Genomic DNA, 21299 nt, shown 5'->3' with positions numbered 1-21299 from the left:
CAGCTTAATCTTTCATTTATCATGATGAGAAATTAAAATAACATATACCATACACAGTTACAGTTCTTTGAAAACAAAAACAGAGTCTCCAGAAAACACAGAGATGAACAACCGTGTGACAGTCCTGATTCTTCAAGGTTATACCCTTGAAGTGTGTATACTTATGCATATATACTTATACATGCATGTAGAGGTCAAAAAATTAGGAGGGAAGTGCTGAAACAAATTGACTAAATTTTCAAAAAATCCATACAAACCTTCTAAAACTGACCCTGACAAGAAATGACACCTGTTTATTCTTTTGGCATGCAGAGCCACGTTTAAATCCAACGGGGGTGGAGGGAACAACAACAACAACAACAACAACTTGCTAAAGACCACAAATGTAAATAAATTCTATACATTATAACTGGATTTTACATTTTCTTCTGCCATAGGAATAAAGCAGTATAACAGCAATACACCACTGCCACCTACATCATTCATTCTTAGCTCTGTGCTGAAGTTTTTCTGCCCTCTTCACCTGTTCAAATTAGAAAGCTCATCAAAGTAGACTGATGAGGTTATAGTGCAAATCATACTTACTTCGATACATCAAGCAAGAAGTCATTCAGTTCAGTCTGTTTGGCAAGGCCTCTGCACACCTGTGGAAGAACAGACTGTGTTATCATTTGTTCCAGGGGAACACTGAAGTCAGAGGGAACCTGAAGTCATGTGGTCTACCCATTTGATTTGTATTAAAAAAATACCACTCCTAGTGTATAGATATATTACACCATTGTATAAAATTAATAGTAGGATTTGTGTATTGGGCTTCAATCTTAGCTATCTCTTTAGTAGCCTAGTAGTTAAGGCCTAATTCCAGATCAGAAGTCCCACATTCTTCCCAGGCAAGAACCTGGGTAGGGTGAGTATTCTCCTTTGGCCTGCAAGAGCTGAAGGGAAAGGAATGAAAATGAACAATGAGCAGGCTTAAACTAAGTTTTTTATGTTTTGTTTTCTTAGATGTGAAAGACTTTACTGTTTAAGAGTGAGTCAGTATTATAAAGTGATGAGAAGTTACTGCATGCAATTACAATTCTACTAGTACACAATAACCAAGGCCAGTAAATTCTTTCTGTATGTGCCAGGGTGAATGATCACACTAAACGAAGTAAATGATTTCCAGCAATGAGGTGGCAAATATTAGTCTTGAAAAGAAAAGCAGGAAATTTTGTGCAAGCCTTCTGTGAGGTTCATAAAAGACATCTTGAAAAAAATAATGTAATAATCTTCCTTCTGTGACTTGACAGATGAACTTGTTTCAGTATCTTCTGAGTGCTGATGGAATATGTTTAGATTCAGTGCTACTATCTTCTGTTAGCTGAAGGAAAAATACCTCTCAGTAAAGCTGTTGGGATTTGCTACAGGAGATAGCAGTTTGTGGAGCTTCATTAAGCACATCCTTAGTTGGAGTAGCTGGAGAACCATGAAGCAGCTAGCAAGGATAGCTTAAAGCAGGCTTAACTAGCAACACCTAATAATTTCAAACTGATTACTATGTGAGGAACCAGGCGGCCTGGCAGTTGCCTTCTTCCAAACAAAACAAAACAAAACAAACAAACAAAATACTGTAAAGTTGTTACAATTCCACTTCAATAATTATCTATCTACTTCACTAAAATTTCTTTTCTCTTTAAAATCAAAGGAATAAAAAAAAAAATGTTATTTATTAAGTCATTTGTTCCATGGTTGCAAGTGGAGAGAACTATATCAATAGACACCAGAAACTTAAGCATACTTTTTCAGGATCTGGGAAGGGCCTTAAATCAATGTTTTAGTAGTGACACCATTTAAGTTTGAACATAATCCATATTTCTACCAATCAAGTCCTGGCAGAATGGCTACATAATGAAAAAAAATGAAAATCAACCCACACTTACTTGTACTTGATGTATTGCTACTGAAGCCCATGCAAGATTTGCTGTTGCAACCTGAAACAAAAGAGAAAACAAACAAATCTAAACAAACATTGAAAATGTCACACAATTTACATTAGATTTTTCTCTGTATAGCTAAGTGAATTAGACAAAGACAGGCAGCACCAATTTGTGAGGAGATAATTATTTTGTGAAAATCTCTGTATACTTGCAATAGCTTCAGTATCAGTAAGATGCATTCAGACACTGGAGAACATTCCTCCACTTCTGTCATAAAGGTGGTTATCATTGCTCATAAGCAATGGTATTGGCAACCCATCAGGTCAGAAACATAACATCAAAACAAATGTCCCATGAGTCAAGGACATTAAAAATTATGTTATGTATATTTTTTTGAAAGACATCTGTTACAGAAATAAAATATAACATCTTTCTGGGGCTGCATCTCTTCAGCCACAACTATTTCCAGCTGTAAACAGGCACTGTCTCTTTCACTACCATTTTGGTGGCAAAAGAAACAGACCTGATCCCTCATCGCAAGACTAGTGTTTTAAAGTATGACAGTTTCCAGGCAACATTTCAAGTAAATGTCAGGTAAACTGCAATTAACTAAGATGTGCTACCATGCATAATCTCCTGTCCTTGAAACACATAAGCTTTATAGGAACACAGAGGACACAAGTACTAAAAGTCTGCTGCTGCATTCCCTCCCTCCTCATGTCCTTTATTTTTTTTATTTTTTATATTTTTAAGCAGAACACATTGTACAGATTTAATAAAAACTGCTAATGGTATTCAAAGGCTTTCTGAAACCTGAAAACAAAAAGAATGTTTCAGAACTCTCAGAAAGTGACCTTTAAATATTTTTAATTTACTAATAAAATATTTTTATTTAGTAGTCTGTCTTTTCCAAGTAGAACATTAATGAAATTCAGTTAAAGAATGTATTTAATATAACATAAAAGATTCATACAGCTTTGCACAGAACAATGCATGTTTGAGACTATCTGAATTGTAGAATGATTAATGTAATAGGAGAAAATTAAAAAAAATAAAATAACTACATTGTGTGTAAGCAGAATTAATGAAGCACGGTATGTGTCTGGTCTTTTTGTTGTTCTGTGGACAGGGACACTAGCACCACCATACTAATCCAGCCCCTTGCCATGACCTCTGTGTACTGGAAAAAAGATACCAGCTGAGACACTGAGGCTGAAGCTACACATGTGCTGACTGCCTAGCTAATATACAAATATCTGCATCCCACTAAGCTTCTTAGGTTACTGATAAACAGAATATATGATTGACAAATGTTACTATTTTTTTCCTTCCTTGGGAGAACTAGTTTAATACCTCTCGTTGGCATGTTTTCTGCTTTTTGTGTAAGAATAATTACTCTTCAGTACAGATAAAGTGTAGAGCATTTGTGTTCCATGTAACATCTCGTAACACTATCAAGACAACAGACCTTGTAACACTATCAAGACAACAGACCTTGCTAAGACTCGCCCATTTTGTCCTAATCTCTAAATTTAGGTTCATTTCCCTGAGGAAGGGCACAGATAGAAATGAACGACACAGTCCTGAGCCACCTTAGCATGTAGCTGGGACATAACGAGGCAAAAATCTCTGAGACATCTAATCCATTTTCAGATTCATTTGTCCTTGGCTAACAACTCAATGTGGAATGACAAATCGGCATGTGTGGACAATTTAACTGCACAGGCCTTATATAAATACAGTACACCATATAGCATACAGAACAGTCATGGAAATGGGAAAATGGATACGGATGGGAGTGTCTGTGAGGGGAAACGCCAGAATGAAAAAAATAGAAGAGGCTCTTATGAATGTCATGTAGTGATGGCATCTAGATTAGCGGGTCGTCCAAGTACCAGCATATGCAAACACAGTTTCAGAGGACATCTAGATCAGGAGAAAAATAACAATGACGACACATCAAAAAGGACATCTTGATGACTCACAGAGGTGGGACACACTGGAGAGACAAAATATGTCAACTCCTAAAAGCTAAAGACAGACTAAAAACCATCACATGGCTGCCAACCTAGAAAGAAACCAGGAGACAAGAGGACTCAACAGGTGGCATCCCTTGTTCTCCACGTCCCTGAGAGAAGTCCTGGAGAGACTATCTGGATAACCACATCTCTTGTGCCTGGCTCTTGGAAAAGACCACTTAGACACACACGTCTTGGTGCCTGCAAGCGTGTGGATATATATAAGTACGCAAATAAGTGCTTCACTTATACTTTAAAGTAAAATCACTTTCTCCTGTGAGACCTAGCATAGAGAGTTTCTATATGATTGCAACAACATAGCAAAATTATATCCCACAATAGGGCTATCCCCTTGAGAAACAATATCAAAAACAAATTAACCAAAAATATCTTTCCATCCTGTAAAATAAAGCTTTTTCTGGAAAGTTAAAATTGAGACCCAGTGTAACTTAGCAGTATAAAGTAACTTCATTTTTCTGACATATGATGTACACTTGCATAGATATGCTTTATTCGGCACTTTTGCGTTAACTTCTTTAATGACTTTGTATTGAGTTTATAATCAATAAAGACAAATATTTGATGATAAAATTCACATATAAAAAAAAAAAAAAAAAGAAGAGAAGAGTGAGAGAAGAAAGTTTGGAGGGTGGAGGGCTGAGGTGCTAGTCATTGCTGCAAAGGGGGGATTTGCAGAACAAGTTCTGGAAAGTGGTGCCTCACCTCTTGGTGACTTAGATGGAAGGCCTCTTTGCCCCAGTGACGATAAAGCTCCAGAATACCAATCAGATCACCAATTGCAGTGACGATGGGTAAACAAAGAACAGATTGGATACGAGTCCCTGATTCCAGTCCAGTACCTTTGGGAAATCGTTCATCCTAGAAAATGTAAACATAATCTGATAAAATGTAAATATCATAACATTAATATAAAAGATAAATTGGTGCTTTTCTCGCCCTCCTGACTGATCAAATCTGCAGGAACATATATTTAATGATAAAATTCACTAAAAATCATAACTCCCAGCATAATTTACATTTAGCATTAAGACATTTACTAGAAAAGTTCCATAAAAAAAATCTTTTCAACATTAATTTATATGTATAGATAAACTTAGTGATACAAAGTTAGAATTAGTTGTGATATTAGCTTCAGGTTTGCTTTTATAATGCATTTTCTTTATTCTCATAGGCAGCAAATCAACACTTCATTGCTAATGCCAGTCCAGATTAAGAGAGAAGGAAAGAAACATACAAAGAAAAAAGAAAACTAGAGCATTTGTAATTATGAAGTGGGCTGCTCAGATTTCAGTGTTACCAAGCAGCCAGCAGTGTTTGCAAGAGGATAAAAATCAAAAACTGAGGCTAAGGCTAAGGCTTTAGGTTATACAGAGTTATAATCCTCAACTGACTCCTGAGGAGAAAAACATTTTCCAAAAAAAAAATTACATGAGAGAAAGTATTTCTCCTTCCCTTGCTTATGCATCCTGAATAAGCCCATGCACAATTTATATTAATAAATGTTAAAAATAACCTACCAGCTGCTATAAAAAGCCCAAATGTATAACATTTGCTTTAAGTACGTAATATGCAACACTTTATAACTTCAACTCCTCGTGAATGAAAACTCACAAAAACCAGAGAAGCTACCTTTATGTTGAGGCAGTAACTAGCTGACCTGAAGCATGCCAGAAGCACTTGGTTGCACACAGTCCTTCTGTGCATGATTTTTACTAGCTGTTCCCTGCAGACTCTGCTTAAAAAACTCTCTCTTCTTCATGGCTGATCCCACTTACACTGGGGAATGGGATACTTTCCTTTCTCAAAGAAAACAGGAAGTAATCTCTACCTTAATTACTAAAATGACAATTACTAAGATGAAAATTACTAAGATGACCTGAAAGTCTAAGAACAAATGACAGCCTCACACAAAATGGAAGGCAATGGAGAGTGGGAAGCACTTTTCAACACAAGCCTCCTGCTTTCACTATTTAATTCTTTCTTCCACAGAAGAGGGGTGACGAGTCAGTTTGCATCCTAAAATCACAGGAAGGCAAACCACATCACCACAATTAATCTTCCTTTTCTGGAGGGGTGAATAGAATAAAGAAGGACCAAAGTGAAAGGTCAGAGTGGGGAAATTGGACTGGGAATCAAAACAGCCAGTCCCCTGCTGCAGTGAACTTCCATCCTGCATAGCCTTCACAGAGGTTCACGATTTGAATTTCACAGTGAAAGGAAGTTAATCTTTTCTTCTTAGTACAACCCATTGAGGTACATTAGATGTTCTCTATGTACATCCAAACAGTCAATTCAAAACAGGAAATTTGTCTGGAGTTCTGTCAATAATCTGCTTATACTGTAAAACAACAAAGAGCTCAAAACTCCTCTCCACTAACTCTTCTTAGTATTAGGGATGTAAAATCAACACATACCATCTTAATATACAAGCCTATCATAACATAAATTGGAAATTACCAGTGACGATTTAAGCCTGTCTATTGTATCTCTGTGTTATAGACAGAAAAAACCTAACAGCATAGAAACACTTGATACTCCAGCTAAGTACCAACTTCTACTACAGAGAAAGTAGCATCTGCTTTTTGTTTTCATACATGGAGAACAGCATCCCTTCATCAGTATGGGGCAACTTCAAGTCCCTTTGGGCTACCTTCTTCAGCACCTGGCCACCTGAGAGGTCCACCAGGTAGCATGTGTATTTGGCATTTAAAATAGAATAAATAAATAAATAAAACTTTTAAAAACAGAGATGGAAATGTCCAATTTTGATCACTTTTGAGAATATTCTTATTCTAGATCAAAAGAACTCAAAAGAGTACTGAAAACACTGAAGAGTAACCAATTTAAACAGTCTTGGTTTTCTCACAATCAGCCAATCATAAAGCATTCTCATAAAGTACAATTAACTACCCAATTAACTATGCAACTGCATAGACATGACTAGAGAATAAAGTTTTCCAAGAAATTAAAAAGGACAGACATACATGGTGCCAGGAGTTATCAGAATATTACATACAGATTTTCTGAATATTTAAATAAATACATAAATTTCTGACTTTTGCTATCAGTTACATATGTAAATCTTGTCTAATAATCAGAACTGTGATTGACATTCGTTTAAGTATGAGCTAAGTGCTATAATTAAATCAAACTTTGATTATCTATATGGAAGTCTTCTTGTTTGGGATCAGCACACTGATTATTTCAAGACCAAAAGGACAGAAGTTTTGAGTGCTGTCTTTAACTATAATACCCTTACTTCTATTATCTGACAACAAAAAGCTAATAAAAGACAAAAAAAAATCTTTAAATATAAAAATGAATGCGATCTTCTGAATTTACTCCATGAAGTTAATCCAAAATAAAACTTATTTCCTTGGTAGCAAGACAGATGTTAATTACATTGTTATACATTCTGCTCAATAAATATATCAGCATCAAAATATTCAACCCATTAATATGTTGTATTCATCTCATTAAAAACAGAAAGCTTTTTACCCCCAGAATATCTTCTACTAACAACGTTTTTCTGGATCTGGCTACATAAGCAGATACTGTAGTGCCATGTGCAATGGGCCCTGCCGGAATGAGCCGTGGTTGTCCTTCTTTAGCTCCTGGTGGTGTAAATACACACAGACTCTAGTTAGAAGAAAAAAAAAAAAAAAAAAAGGAAAAAAGAAAAAATAATGTAATTAGAGAGCATGGCTACATTTACAGAGTCACTGTGATACATATGTAGTTCAAAGGATTGAATAAAGTAGGTAACAGAGAAACAGTTTTTGTGCTTTTGAATATGAAAAATAGTTGGTAAAACTCCATGTAACTCTTTCAAAATCATATAAAATCCCACTCTACATTCAATATTCAGACAGTGAATAACTCTTCCGCTGAAGTCAGTCAGCACTTATATCAGTTGGATTATGTTTACCTTGAATGTAGTTCAAGACTTCGAGTCACAGAAAAATATTATGCCTTATAAAAAATATTTTTTTCTAGAATGCAGTCACTTACTTCAATAGAGAATGCTCAGAAAGTACAGATAATCTTTATTTTTACTGTTTATCTCACCCAAATGAAAGATAATTTCAAAATTATTATTAATTTATTATTAATTTAATTATTACTAAATTATACTTCCTGAAATCCAAGTGACTGTATTCATCCCCTGTACTAAAAGGGGACACAACACTATACAGCATATTACTAGAGCTCCTAGTAAGAATGGCCACTCCTTTGTAATAATCTGTTTTAACGTTAGATTTTGCTTTCATTACAGCTATTACAGGGGTTCATCTCCCAAGATTCTATGGCATCATTGGTTATGATAATCAATAGTAATTACATCTAATCCTTCTGCTACATTTATAATTTCCAAAATTTTCTGTTACAGTAAACAAAAGCAGGTGCACATGTACTGTAGATACCAGTTGCTCTGGATGCAACATTGCCTTGAAAGACTGAAAAAATAACTTTTTTTTTTTTTTTTTTTCTAATAAGATTTCAGCTTCAGCTTAGTAGTATGCAGGGAGCTTTGCTCTGGAATTGTCATTGTATGTATAGCTAATTCTCAGTAGAAGAAACAACAAAAAAAAATCCCATAAAATCTTTGGGTCTGGTTCCTTGAAGAAATTAAGTGAATTCTGTGTACTATGAAATCAATAGCATTTCTGTTATTTCACTCTCCTCTTTAAAGACTTGTGAGGTCATTATTACTATGGTATTTCAATATCTCACAATCTCTATGCCTGTAGTCTCTAACTCCCTTGTATTGTGGGCAGTGAATACCATCCTTGTTTTATAGATAGCAACTAAGATTTAAAAAACAAACAAAACAAAACACGCCTTTTATTTATATTGTTATTTTAGCTGACGCTCCAATTACCATTTTAATACAAATTTCACAGATCACTACCCAGAGTGCAGAATGCCCTGCGTTACGGTTTAGAGTCAGAGCAAGCCAAAAGGATCACAAGAGAAAGAAAATTCAGGTATGAAGGAAAGGTGAGACAGATTTCATAAGTCAATAGCCACCATCATGAGCCCTGTGAAACAGGATAAATTATTAAACAGGGGTTGTTTTCATAGAATCATAGAATCATTAAGGTTGAGAAAGACCTCTAAGATCATGTAGTCCAAACTTTAACCTAGTACTGAAGTCCACCACTGTGGACTAAGTTCCAAATCTACACATATCTTGAAAACCTCCAGGGATAGTAACTAAACCAGTTTCCTGGGCAGCCTATTCCACTGCCGCACAACCCTTTCAGTAAACAAATTTATATTAATATCCATCCTAAACCTCCCATGATGCAAATTGAGACTATTTCCCCATGTCTTATCACTTGCTGTAGAATCACAGAACATAAAATACATCATTTGTAGGTGAAAATTCTGCAACTAGTCTCAGTTGTAGAAAATGAAGTGATGATATAAGATGTATCCTTTCATAATTATCATTTACTTCTTCTACAAACATGCATGGTGCATCATAAAACATTCTAAAGAATTCTGAAAAAGAACACACTGAGACTTTCAGAAACTAAGGAGATGCAATGTAATGCACCATTTCTGAAGTGATTAAGGTACCTTAGCTGGAACGGACATCATTTTGGAAGGAGAAAGTTGGACTTTAGGATGAGGTAAAAACAAATGATCAAAGAAAAGTATGGAATTAATGGTCATAGCAATAGTGAAATTTATCCAAGAAGATTTAGTAGTCTAATGATTAGGGTGATTAAAGAGTGTAAAAGAAAAACACTAAAGATTCGGATAAAACTAAAGAAGTATTTGTTCTGTTAAGGATAATGTCAGGAAGTCTTTAAAAGTTCCACAAGACAAGGCAATGTGTTTTCCATCCAGTTCCTCACATGATACTAATGTGATACAGATGGCAATTAAACTACCTTAAAAAAAAAAAAAAAAAAAAAAAGCTGCCACAAAGTATTTTAGCTCTGACAAGACATCAAGACATTTTAGCATACTTTATTTCATAATTCTCATGCAGCTGGAAGGAAAGATATTTTTTTTCCAAGCTCTACTGAACTTGTACTGTATACACCCCATATAGAATCATAAAATCACAGAATGGTTTGGCTTGGAAGAGACCTTAAAGAACATCTAGTCACAAACCCCTGCCACAGGTATGGACATCTCCCACTAGATCAGGTTACCCAAAACCTCACCCAACCTTGAACAATCCCAGGGATGGGGTATCCACAACCGTTTTTTTTTTTTTTTTTTTTTTTTTTTTTATAAATATAAAGCCATTACTTCTGTCCTATCACTATACTCCCTGATAAAGAGACCCTCTTCAGCTTTCTTGTAGGCCCCCTTTAGGTACTAGAAGGCTGCTACAAGGTTTCCCCAGAGCCTTCTTTTCTCCAGGCTCTCTCAGCCTGTCTTCATAGGAGGGGAGCCCCAGGCCTCTGGTTATCTTTGTGGCCCTTCTCTGGACTCATTCTAATAATACTTGTTCTAATTTTGATGTTTTGCATTACGGTACAAGTGAAGAAAATCTTGGATCTCTCTGTTTATTCTGATCCCAAATTTTAGTCTTATTCTTTAAATCCTTTTACACTCACAGCTTCTTTAAAGAGTGGCCTTTAAGAGTCAAGGACATGGGAAAAGACAGAATGTTTATTTTATGTACCCTGTACAAGAATGTGCTAAAAAAAAAGGGGGGGGGGCAACAAAAACATACAAAAACAAACAACAACAGAAGCACTGAATTGGCACACTGAATCTGCCAGAATAAGCATGCTCAATTTACCAGAATAAAAAGTTCTATTTATTCTTACTTTCTTGTAATCTAGTAAAATACAGATACATACAATTCTTAACTGTAAACTTAGTTTCATTATTACTTGCCTCATAAGCTTAAGTTTCATGATTTTACATGCACTTAAACAGAATGAAAAAAAAAATTCACTTAACAGATCCAAGAAAAGCACTTCAGTAGCTGGAGAAAAAAAAAAAAAAAAAAAAAAGTACATTTGGGGAAGGGGAAGAGGCTTAGGGCATTAAGGGCACAGAAATACTGAAATACATACTGTTGCAAATATTTGACCTGCTAAGCTATATGCTTTGATTAAAAAAAAAAAAAAAAAAAAAAAAACTACTACTGAAATAGTACTTTCATAGTAGAAATAATAACACTATATGTTCGATACCAAAAAATTGGTTCATATTGCAGAGTATTGCAAAATTCAGGAGATAAAACACAAACTCTGAATTACATAGTCAAAGTAGTGGAACAAGTCAAATTAAATTAACAGGACACCAGGGACCAAAGCTGATCTTTCTAAAGATTAACACTTTTACTAACACAATTCTTCTTATTTTTCTCAAGACATATTTGGTTCTTTATGCCAACAGAGCAATATGTGATGCTAAGCAGAGTAATTGTGCAATTTAAATTACGTATATAAAAAGTGCTTCTCCACACTGATCTCCTGAGCCCCGCCCACAATTAAATATAAAGCAACACACAAAACTTTCTCTTCTCAGAAACACCTTCTCAGAACAAAAGAAAGGAAGAAAACACAGACACATATTCTTGTCCAGAAGCAGCCTTCACTGGATCTTCAATGTAAACTGTGTTTACACAATGAAGTTTCACTAGCAAAAGTTGCTTTTGCCAGCATGGTCTTTTCTGGGTCCTTGTGTAAATAACAGTTTGGCTGGCAAACCCCTCTGTTGCTACTACAAAGAAGTACAGCTGTGAATATGTATTTTGCTGTTGAAAAAAGCACATGGATACTATAGTAATTTTACCAATGTAAAAGAGTTTCTTAGAAGAGATTCAAGTTTTGTTTCTTTTAGAGGAAAAGACAAACAAACAAACAAACAAACAAACAAAAAAACACAATACATTGTTAAGAGGTCAGCGAGGAAAACCTCTTCCAAGTACCTAGCAGGTACTATGTTTGAAACTATTCCCTCTCTACAGGTAGAGAGCATGGCTGTTCAAGGATAAACCATCACTATCAAACTAAGCATTATCAAACAGTCCTTGATGTCCAAGGTCACTGAACAATCTAAAATCTCATTCCAACTGTGCAGTACTATTCAAAAAACATGCACATTTTGTCATAACTATATATAAGCTGCAATTAGTCCATAAACTTGTACTAACCCACATCTTTCATAGAACCATAGAATAGTTCAATTGTGTTGGAAGGGATCTTAAAGATCCTCCTGTTCCACCCACCTGACATGGGCAGGGACACCTCCCACTACACCAGGTTGCTCAAAGCCCCATCCAACCTGGCCTTGAACACTTCCAGGGATAGGGCATCCAAAATTTCTCTAAGCAACTTTTTCCAGTGCCTCTCCACCCTCAGAGAAAAGAATCTCTTCTTTATAGCTAATCTAAATCTCCCCCCTTTTAGTTTAAAGCCATTACTCCTCGTACAATCACTATACTTCCTGATAAAGAATCCCTCTCCAGCTTTCTTGTAGGCTCCCTTTAGGTACTGGAAGGATCAACACTGAGCCTTCTCTTCTCCAGGCTGAACAACCCCAGCTCCCTCAGTCTGTCATCATAGGAGAGGTGCTCCAGCTCTTTATCTCCTCTGGACTTGTTCTAACACTTCCAAATCCTTCTTGTGCTGGGAGACCCAGAGCAGAACACAGTGCTCCAGGTGGGGTCTCGTGAAAGCCAAGTAGAGAGGGATAATCATTCCCTGAACTTGCTGGTCATGCTTCTTTTGATACAGCCAGGGTATGGTTGGCTGTTTGGGCTGCAAGTGCACATTACTGGCTCATGTTGAGCTTCTCATCAACCAGCACCCCCAGGTCTGGCCACTGTTGAACAGAGACAAATGTAACAAAACTCATCTTTTCGTATTTCACAGGCATTTTAAGTGAATGAACATATTGTAATCTCTCATGTCTATTCTATAATATATTAATAATAATTAATTAACTAATATATTAACTAGACTTTCAGTCTACAAGAATGCATAATGCATAACTGTTATCTGTTCATGATGAATATCATCATGACAGCATTCTCAATTACAAGCAAAAGACAGTAAATTTGGCTTTCAGATGCATAACAAAACTAGTATGTACCCATAAAGCCATAATATGGTTCTTGATGCTCATTCCTTGGTGCCTTGCGCTTAGTCTTTTGAATTTACAAAGCAATTTATCTTAAACCACTTTACTGTGGCTGAAACAGAAACCTCAGCACTCCTCACTTTCAGCAGATAAGAGAATCCACAAGAAGCACAACTGTTACTCATCTCGTCATGCTGTGATATCTTGGCCCTACTTTTTTTTTTTAAATTTTTATTATTTTTTTTTCTGGTGAAATGTAATGCTTGACAGAGACAGAAGATTAAAATCCCAATAAAAGAAAAGATGAGGAGGAGCAGCCCAAGTCTCATAACACATACCATCAGCTTCTCCTGACAGATGTTCCTCCAATGATAAGAAACTACCCACAGTTTTCAGGTGCTTTCAGTCTTAGTCTTTGACTCCTCTGATGAGGTCAACTATAGATGTAAGCGATGTTATTCCTCTAGTGGCTGTTGGGGTGTAGCCCATGGGAATATATCAGAACAGCAAATCCCAATCCAAAAAAGTGAGGCACCATTCAACCAGCTATATAAGGTTTGTCTGGATTTGAACTGCAGAACTGCAAACATGTATTGTTTGCATTTCCCAAACTGCTTAGTTGTTTATTCTCTACCAACAATATTTCTTATAACAAATACCAATCATTTTTTTTTTTTTTCTAAGAGATCTTTGTAGCAAAGAGGTCTGGATAAGTACCAGGTTTAATGATAAGAATGAGGGTTAAAGTACACACATCATAAGCGTTCCATTAACTAGTTGTTTTGGAGCTACGAGTGACTCTCATTGTGAGTTTTGCAGATAAAACCAGCCCTGAAAATGCTTAATGGAAAATGATTTAATATTCATTTGACATAAAATGAAATTCTTAATACTACAACATTGCTATACAAATTGATGCTTGGGGAAAAAAAAAAAATAAAGAGAAATGGAAATTCAGCAAGTTGACATTAAGTGAGCTTAATAGTATTTGCAGCTCACATCCCTTACTGTTTAGTGATAGTAACAATTTTTTCCTCTTAGTAAAGGATGCAACAGCAAACATAAGACCATACAGCTTAGTGATGATACAATTAATTGTAGATAGGTATTAAGGCTGCTCCTTAAGACCAGTTTTTGCAGGAACAAAGCTTACCACAATAAGCAATTATTATCAAGAAAACCAACAAAACAAAAAAAATTTGGGAAGCATCCACGGGAAAAAAAGCTTGGATTTGTAAACTGGCTAAACTGACATAGTAGCCAATGTTACCATGCTAAAATCTTAAAGACCTATAGGCATTTATGTCCTGAGTTTAAGCACAAGTGCAGCAATTCTGCTGCAAGAAGCACACAAAGGATAAAAGGGAAAAAATTATACCCATTTTAATAATTTTTAAAACAATCTCTTATTTCCTTCTTTAAAGCTAACCAAGTACTTGAGAGATTTGCATTTTTAAACTCTATACTATGCAGGTATGTTGGGAAAATATACAAACGTTAGATAATTGTGAAATGAAAACAATGCATTTATGTGCTGTAAAACAACTAGTAATTGTTTTGTTTTTAATATTTGTATTCTTTTAAATAGTGTTAATTAACTTCATTTAATTCCTGAAAACTCTCCTGTTGATTCGTAAAACTGAAAACTCCCTCAAGAGTTACACTAGCTTATTGACACAGAAAACTACAGCGACTCACCTCTTTTCCACCCCCCTCTGTATTAAGGCATGGTCAGCTAAGCATTTTTCTGAAAGATGTTTGTATAAACAGCTCTCAAAAGACTTGCGAGGGTGAAGGTACCTGAGCTTTCACAAGCAACACACTGTAGTGCTTCATTACAGATGCAACTGAGGAAGCTTTCCTAATCCAACCCTCCTACTTCTTGCCTTATATACCATAAATATATAGAAAATTACCTTACCCAGGTAATCTCTGCCTTACCCAGGCATATCTTCACCCCTCAACTTTGTTGTTGTTGTTGTTGCAGAAGAACTGCAATGCCAGTTCTTCTGTTTCCTGACTATTCTCTCTGTTCTCTTTTGGGCCCTCTTCAGCCCTTCCACTTTTTAATTAAAGTGAAGTGCTTAAACCAGACATATTTTTCCACCTGAAACCACAACAAGAGTACAGAGTAACAGGAAAATTACTTGTTGTGAAGACTAGACTTCTGATACACAGCACGATGTCTCTTTTACAATAGCGATGATGTAGTTGTCTCATGTTTACTTTCAGATTCACTTCAACTCTCAGAATCTTTCTCAAAATCATCAACTACAGAGATATACAATCTATGCAGAATCTGGAATTTGTCCTCACCAAATTATTGTCTGGTTTCTTCAGACCACTTTCTAAAGATCGTTTTGAATTTTAATCTTTCTGTATAAGAACATCTGAAGTCCTTCCCAATTTCACACTAGATGCAAATTTTATAAGCTTTTCATCCATGCATCAATGAATATACTGAGCAAAACCAGATCCTGGATAAATCCTTGAGGATTTGTACAAAATAACCTGCCATTTTGATACTGAACCACAAATTACCTAGTCTCTGACTAGATCTGTATTCTACGTGTGGTATTTTCATCATGACTATTTCACCATATTGCCTAGCTGAATAGTAAATGAAACAGGACCAAAACTTCTTTAAGACATACCTTGACAGTTATCCATCTCATTTACTTACAGTTTCATAATTTTTTAACTCAAAATTGAACTGTTAGATAGTAATTGATCAAGAGCTTTTCCTCTCTGCTGAGCATCACTATTCTCTGGCAAGCAGGAAAGCAACAGATTTCTTTCACTATGTCTGTAGAAAGTTTACATAGTGGTAGAACTAACTCAAGGATAGAGACTAAATTTTTCTGAATTTGCTTGCAAATAAGAAGAGTTTCACCTAGAAACATGTTTAAAACATTCGTATCTCAGAGAAGATGTCTGCATACTCAAAATCATGTATGTCAGGTTGGCACAAAACTTTAGACAGTTAGCAATGAGTAGATTCTTTTTCCTTTCCCTAATTATTCACATCACCCCATAAATTCACTAGGTGGCACTGTAGGTCAAGCAGCAACAACATTCTGTATGACTAAAAATTCTACAATGGTTTAATAACATACACTCTGAAGCACAGTGTGTGCACGGATTTGTGGCCCCACATAATTATTTCTTAAAACATAGAAAACTCCTACATGAAGCAAGGATAGTCTGCTTGTAACACAATTTTCAGTTTCAGGAGCTAAGTAACATGCACAAAAACTAGTAAAAGCTACTTTAAGTATATGCCAATTAAATTCAAACTCACACAGCTTTACATAAGAATCAATATGATCATGTGTTGAATTACACAAATAAGTACTAAAAAAAGAGACATCTGAAGAATGAGCTAATGTAGTAATACATTAGAAACTCTGGATAAAGTATTTTAGAAATATTGCCTGGCAAAGATATCGGCTTATGAGTTTAAATCCATGCTCAGCTAGCATGGTACTTGGGCACATTAATTTACATACACACCCTGTCAAATCCTTTAAGTCATGTTTAAAGATGATATTCAATTAAGGTAATAGCATGAGAACTATGAACTATATTTTCATCCCCATCAGTAATAAAACAGAGAACTGTAACAAAATAATGTCGTTTCCTTAAGAATTGTGGAACATTTCTGTTTGATTTGGAAGTGTTTCCAGTCTACAAGTTTATAGTATTTTCAAATTGAGTGTTATCTAATTTAAGATCATTTTATTTGCATAAGTGCAGTAAGCCATGGGCAAATCATAAATTCATAAAGGTACATCTACATGGCACAATGTAATAGAGTTCAAGAACCAGAAGTAGTGAGCACAGTTTGGTTCAGATCCTTTTACCATGATGAAAAAGCCATGCTGTTTCCAGCACCTGCATATTTTGCACTCTATTTTACCAGATGCATAGCATATGCAAAAACAGATTCTGAAACACGGAAAGACTTTACGGGAGGAGCAAGGAATTGGACATGTGAGTGGTACTTACCTGCTTGGGGGCAATTATTTAAGAAGCAGAATCATAATATCAGCAGAATTGAACTATCAGTTAACACGGAGCACACCAAGTGCCAGAACTCCCAAGCAATCTGAACAACCAGAAAGTCACTAAAATTACTGAACTGCCCACACTCATTCTGGCACCAATTCTGAGTAACACTTGCATAAATAAATGCCCTATAACATGTAATTGGTGTGGCACCTTCTATATCAAGCAAATTCACTCAGCTAAAGATCCCAAAGGCATTCCGTCTGACACATCGGCTAGAAATTTCCTCATCCTGCTGTTATCTGACTCAAGGTATGTTTCTACCTTCAACAGAGAGAAAGAAAACAAGGCTATAAAGAAACCTAGTATGTGGTCAGGTATTTTAACAAACTCACAAAAGCCCAAAGTAATGATATACTATTGAATTCTGCTGTGTCCTTAAAACACCTTCAGCAACAGGGTGTTTACCATGTCCTGTTAAATGGCAAAGGAACTCTTTCTACAAAGCAAGGTCCTCCTTTAACAGCAAAAGTATCACCTATGCTTTGCAAAAAGAAAAAGGCCAAACTTATCTTTACATTAAACAAAGATGCTTTCAGCTCTAATATAATAGAGAAGTGCTGTCTATATTAAAAATTGCACCAAATAAAGATTTACGAAGAAATCTTAGTAAGCTATGAAAGAAGATTTGCAATGATAGGGCAATCTCTCAATATTAAGAAATAATAGCACACAGTATGCAGTAATCATTTGCTTGTTTTCACTCTGTAAATGCCTACAATTTCTGTGAAAGGAAGCTAACTTTTATCCTAATTAGAAACTCCTTATTTAATTTAGGCTAAAAGCAGTTACGGAAATCTTGTATTACGAAAATGTTCCCCAGCTGAACAGATTAGCACCTCAAAATTCTCATGTTTGGATTTCTTTAAACAGGCACAAGTATACTTATACATATGGACAGTGAGAGCAGAAATGAACTAGAGTTAATGCTTTAGCTCTGGTTTTGATCCTAAGGTCCCTTACAGAATTAAGTCAGAACAAAAATCACTAGAGAATTATTCAGGATAAGGTAGGTATCTAACTTATTATCAGTCTTCCTCCATTTTGACACAATCTCCTCTCAATACTTAGTTCTCAAAAATAAATAAATAAATAAAATCTACACACGCTCCAGAAAAGCAGTATGCAGGCACAAATTATTTGTTTGAAAGCATGGTGAAAATAACTGTCACATCAGGTATGCATAAGGTTGCTGACTGCATAAATACAAGGAGATATATGCATATTTTTTAATCAAAAAAAAATGCTAAAATGGAAACATTTCGATTTTTCTGGATTTGAGAAATTAAAATCTCAAATCAAGCATCAAAAATTGACACAAAAAAAATAGAAGCTATTCTTTAATATGTGGCTATACGTGTTCAGTACTTACTTTACTTTGTCTACACTAATTACAGGGTTTTGTAATTTTTGAAACAAAATAGTTAACTTCAGCTTAAAGAATTAGCCCCTTTCTGACTTTACACTATGCAGAATCTTTTTGTTCCCATTTAACAGAGACTTATTTATACATTACCAGTACTTGCTGACCAATGGTTAATATCTTGGACACATCCTTTAGATTAAATATTCAAAGATAACCAAATTAATTTTCAATGGCAATTTCCTACAAAAAGCAGGCTAATGCATTACCATTTATTTATAAGACTACAAACATGGGACTGGCACAAAGCCCACTAATGTGAATGGAAAATCTCACACTAACTTCAAAGAACTTGGGATCAGTCCCTATAAAAACTACATCAGGAACATTCCATTTTGGGAGATGCAGTTACATAGCAGTGGTTAATAAAGTCAATGTGTGTTTTTAGTAGTTGGAACTTTATGCAGGAAAGTTATACTGGGAAGCAGATTCATTCAATTGCTTGATAGGCTATTAAAAACAAACAAACAAACAAACCACACACAAACACAAAGCAGAAGGTCAGAAAGTGCCCATGGTAGGGAGACTGGGAAGAGTTCCTTTTACCCCTTTTATGCCACACAAATCTAACTTTAAAAACCTCACCATAGTAAGAATTGTCTAGGTCTTATTCTGTAAAGTTAATTTTACTGTAATGTTTTAAAATCAATTATAGAGATGTACCTATTGCTTAGTTGGCATGCAATTACTGCCCCTGAAGCTGTCCAGTACTGTGCATTCAGAACTGATGGTTTCAGTTCCTGCAAGTTCCTGTCTTCAGTGACTGTTTGCATTAAAGTGAAAATTGTCATCAACTAACACAGAGGATGAATACATTACTTAAATTATCACCCTTAGTAAAACAGTAGTTAAAATACACAATATCTTTGTATTTACAGAACACAGATCAAAACTAATTTCTAAAGAATACAGCTGGTAAACTTCATCATATTAAATAATCTTGAAATGAAAAAATACACAGAACCCATTTCCACTTCTTACTTTGAAGAAATCTCTATATGGGCCTTCTAATTAGACAGTCTATTTGAACAAGTTAAAAATATTCTCAGGCAGGGCTTAAGTCACTTGCAGGTTTGTATATCTTGAATTCACTTTTTTTATTATTTCAGAAGTGGCATTCTTTCCCTTTTCCTGAATGCAATCATTTCACAAAGAGCAAAGATTAATGGACTTTGCTCTTGAGTTGATTAATGGGCTACAAAATGTAAATTGACTATGTAAAGTAAGGAAACAAAATCAGTGAGGAAAAAAATAAATAAATAAATGTTTTCCCCTCTAGTCAGTTAGAAGAACTTAATTTGTTTCTTGAACAAATGAAAGATACAACATTTCTGCCAACTTGTGATTTTTAAGTTGATGGAACTTAGTGAAGTATAAACCGTATTTCCTTCTCTGCAGCCATTTAAAGTAACTACAAAATCTTGTGTAATGGTAACTGTACAAATTGACTTGGATACAAAAAGAAAGAAAAAAAAAAAAAGGAATTTGAAATGTTAAGTGACAAAACAGTATTGCAGTCATTGCTATTCCAATTATTAAACTAGAAACTAATCTCATTTGTGAATTTTAAAAGCACAATTTATCTCATGGTAACCAAAATCTACACCTGAACTTTACATTATCTTATGGTCAAGTTGCAGCTTACAGTTAACAGAAGACCTGATACTATTTTAAAAATCAGAAGCATAACCAGATGAAAAGAACAGGTTATACTGAGAGCAAATTCACATTACTTTGCATGTTTGCTAAAGATAATAATGGAGCCAAATCACAACTTAAGTTGATAGTCAGAGAAAGAACAGCTGTCTACTGTCAAATTAAAAAAAAAAAAAAAAAAAGCCAGGACACAACATGCAGAAAATATATTTTTTTTAATTACCACTATGTTCAAGAAACGTCCAATGTACAGAAATAAAACTAACAGACAGCTAGCATTTAGCACTTAGGTAATATTTCCTGCTAAATGAGGTACAAAATAAATTCAAAATATTGTAAAATTGGAAAATGCACTTTTAACTGTATAGAAAAGCAGTATCTTAATCCAGAATACTTACATTATTGCATTCTCCCAGGAAATATAGTGCAAATCCATCAGCTTTTGTAGCTGCCAAAGCAATAATAAAAGAAATAATTGTACTCAGAGGGGCAATTGAACTTATATGAGTTCTCTGAGGTGAAACCACAAATTCAATTGTACTTAGGACAAGTATCTACAATTCTAAAGGTGAAAGTCTATTACTGTGTCCTTTGAAACTTCCAAGACTCTACAAAATTAGAGGTACAGTACAATACTTGCTTACAGCACTGTCATTTGTTACAGTCTAAAAGATAATTAGAAACAACCTCTTTACACACCATGCTCCTACTCCAAGGCCGAATGTCTGTAAATTCAAATTGGTTCATATGAGAGTATAGAAATAAAATAAGAACATGAATTTACAGTATGATCTGGCAGATAAGATTATAATTTCCATGAGTAAAATAAACACTGTTTGTAGATGGTAAGCTATATTTATCCTTGCCTTAAGACAGAAAAGTATGGGAAAATAAAATGTTGCAAATACTGCCATAAAAATGTGTTTCAAAACAAACAGTTTCTATTTTCTGCACCTGTCCAATTCCAAAACCAGTGACACACACCAGAAGTTTTGTACTTGCCCAATTTTTGCCAGATTTACATTGCTGTATGAAACAGGATAAAGTTGAATTCCTCAACCTTTCAAAAATTTAAAGTCAACCAACAATCAGAACTTACAGCTGAAATGAAAAGTCTCAGAATCAGAAAGG

The 21299-nt window shown here is 35.0% G+C and overlaps 1 protein-coding gene across 1 annotated transcript in view; it reads right to left on the bottom strand.

The window, feature by feature from the left end:
* Nucleotides 1-21299, bottom strand: part of PDE10A (phosphodiesterase 10A) — a 185749-nt gene that overhangs the window by 44689 nt on the left and 119761 nt on the right. The window contains exons 5-9 of the mRNA XM_084285121.1: nt 20567-20616; nt 7457-7597; nt 4661-4816; nt 1923-1973; nt 586-644 (exon numbers count right to left, since the gene is read on the bottom strand). Of these exons, the coding sequence (XP_084141247.1) occupies nt 586-644; nt 1923-1973; nt 4661-4816; nt 7457-7597; nt 20567-20616 (457 nt within the window). The remainder of the gene's footprint in view (nt 1-585; nt 645-1922; nt 1974-4660; nt 4817-7456; nt 7598-20566; nt 20617-21299) is intronic.

The sequence above is a fragment of the Netta rufina genome (genome assembly GCF_964035555.1).
Source record: "Netta rufina genome assembly, chromosome: 3".
Lineage (NCBI taxonomy): Eukaryota > Metazoa > Chordata > Aves > Anseriformes > Anatidae > Netta > Netta rufina.
The sequence above is the reverse complement of the archived record's forward strand: the minus strand, read 5'-3'. Positions and strand labels throughout refer to the sequence as shown.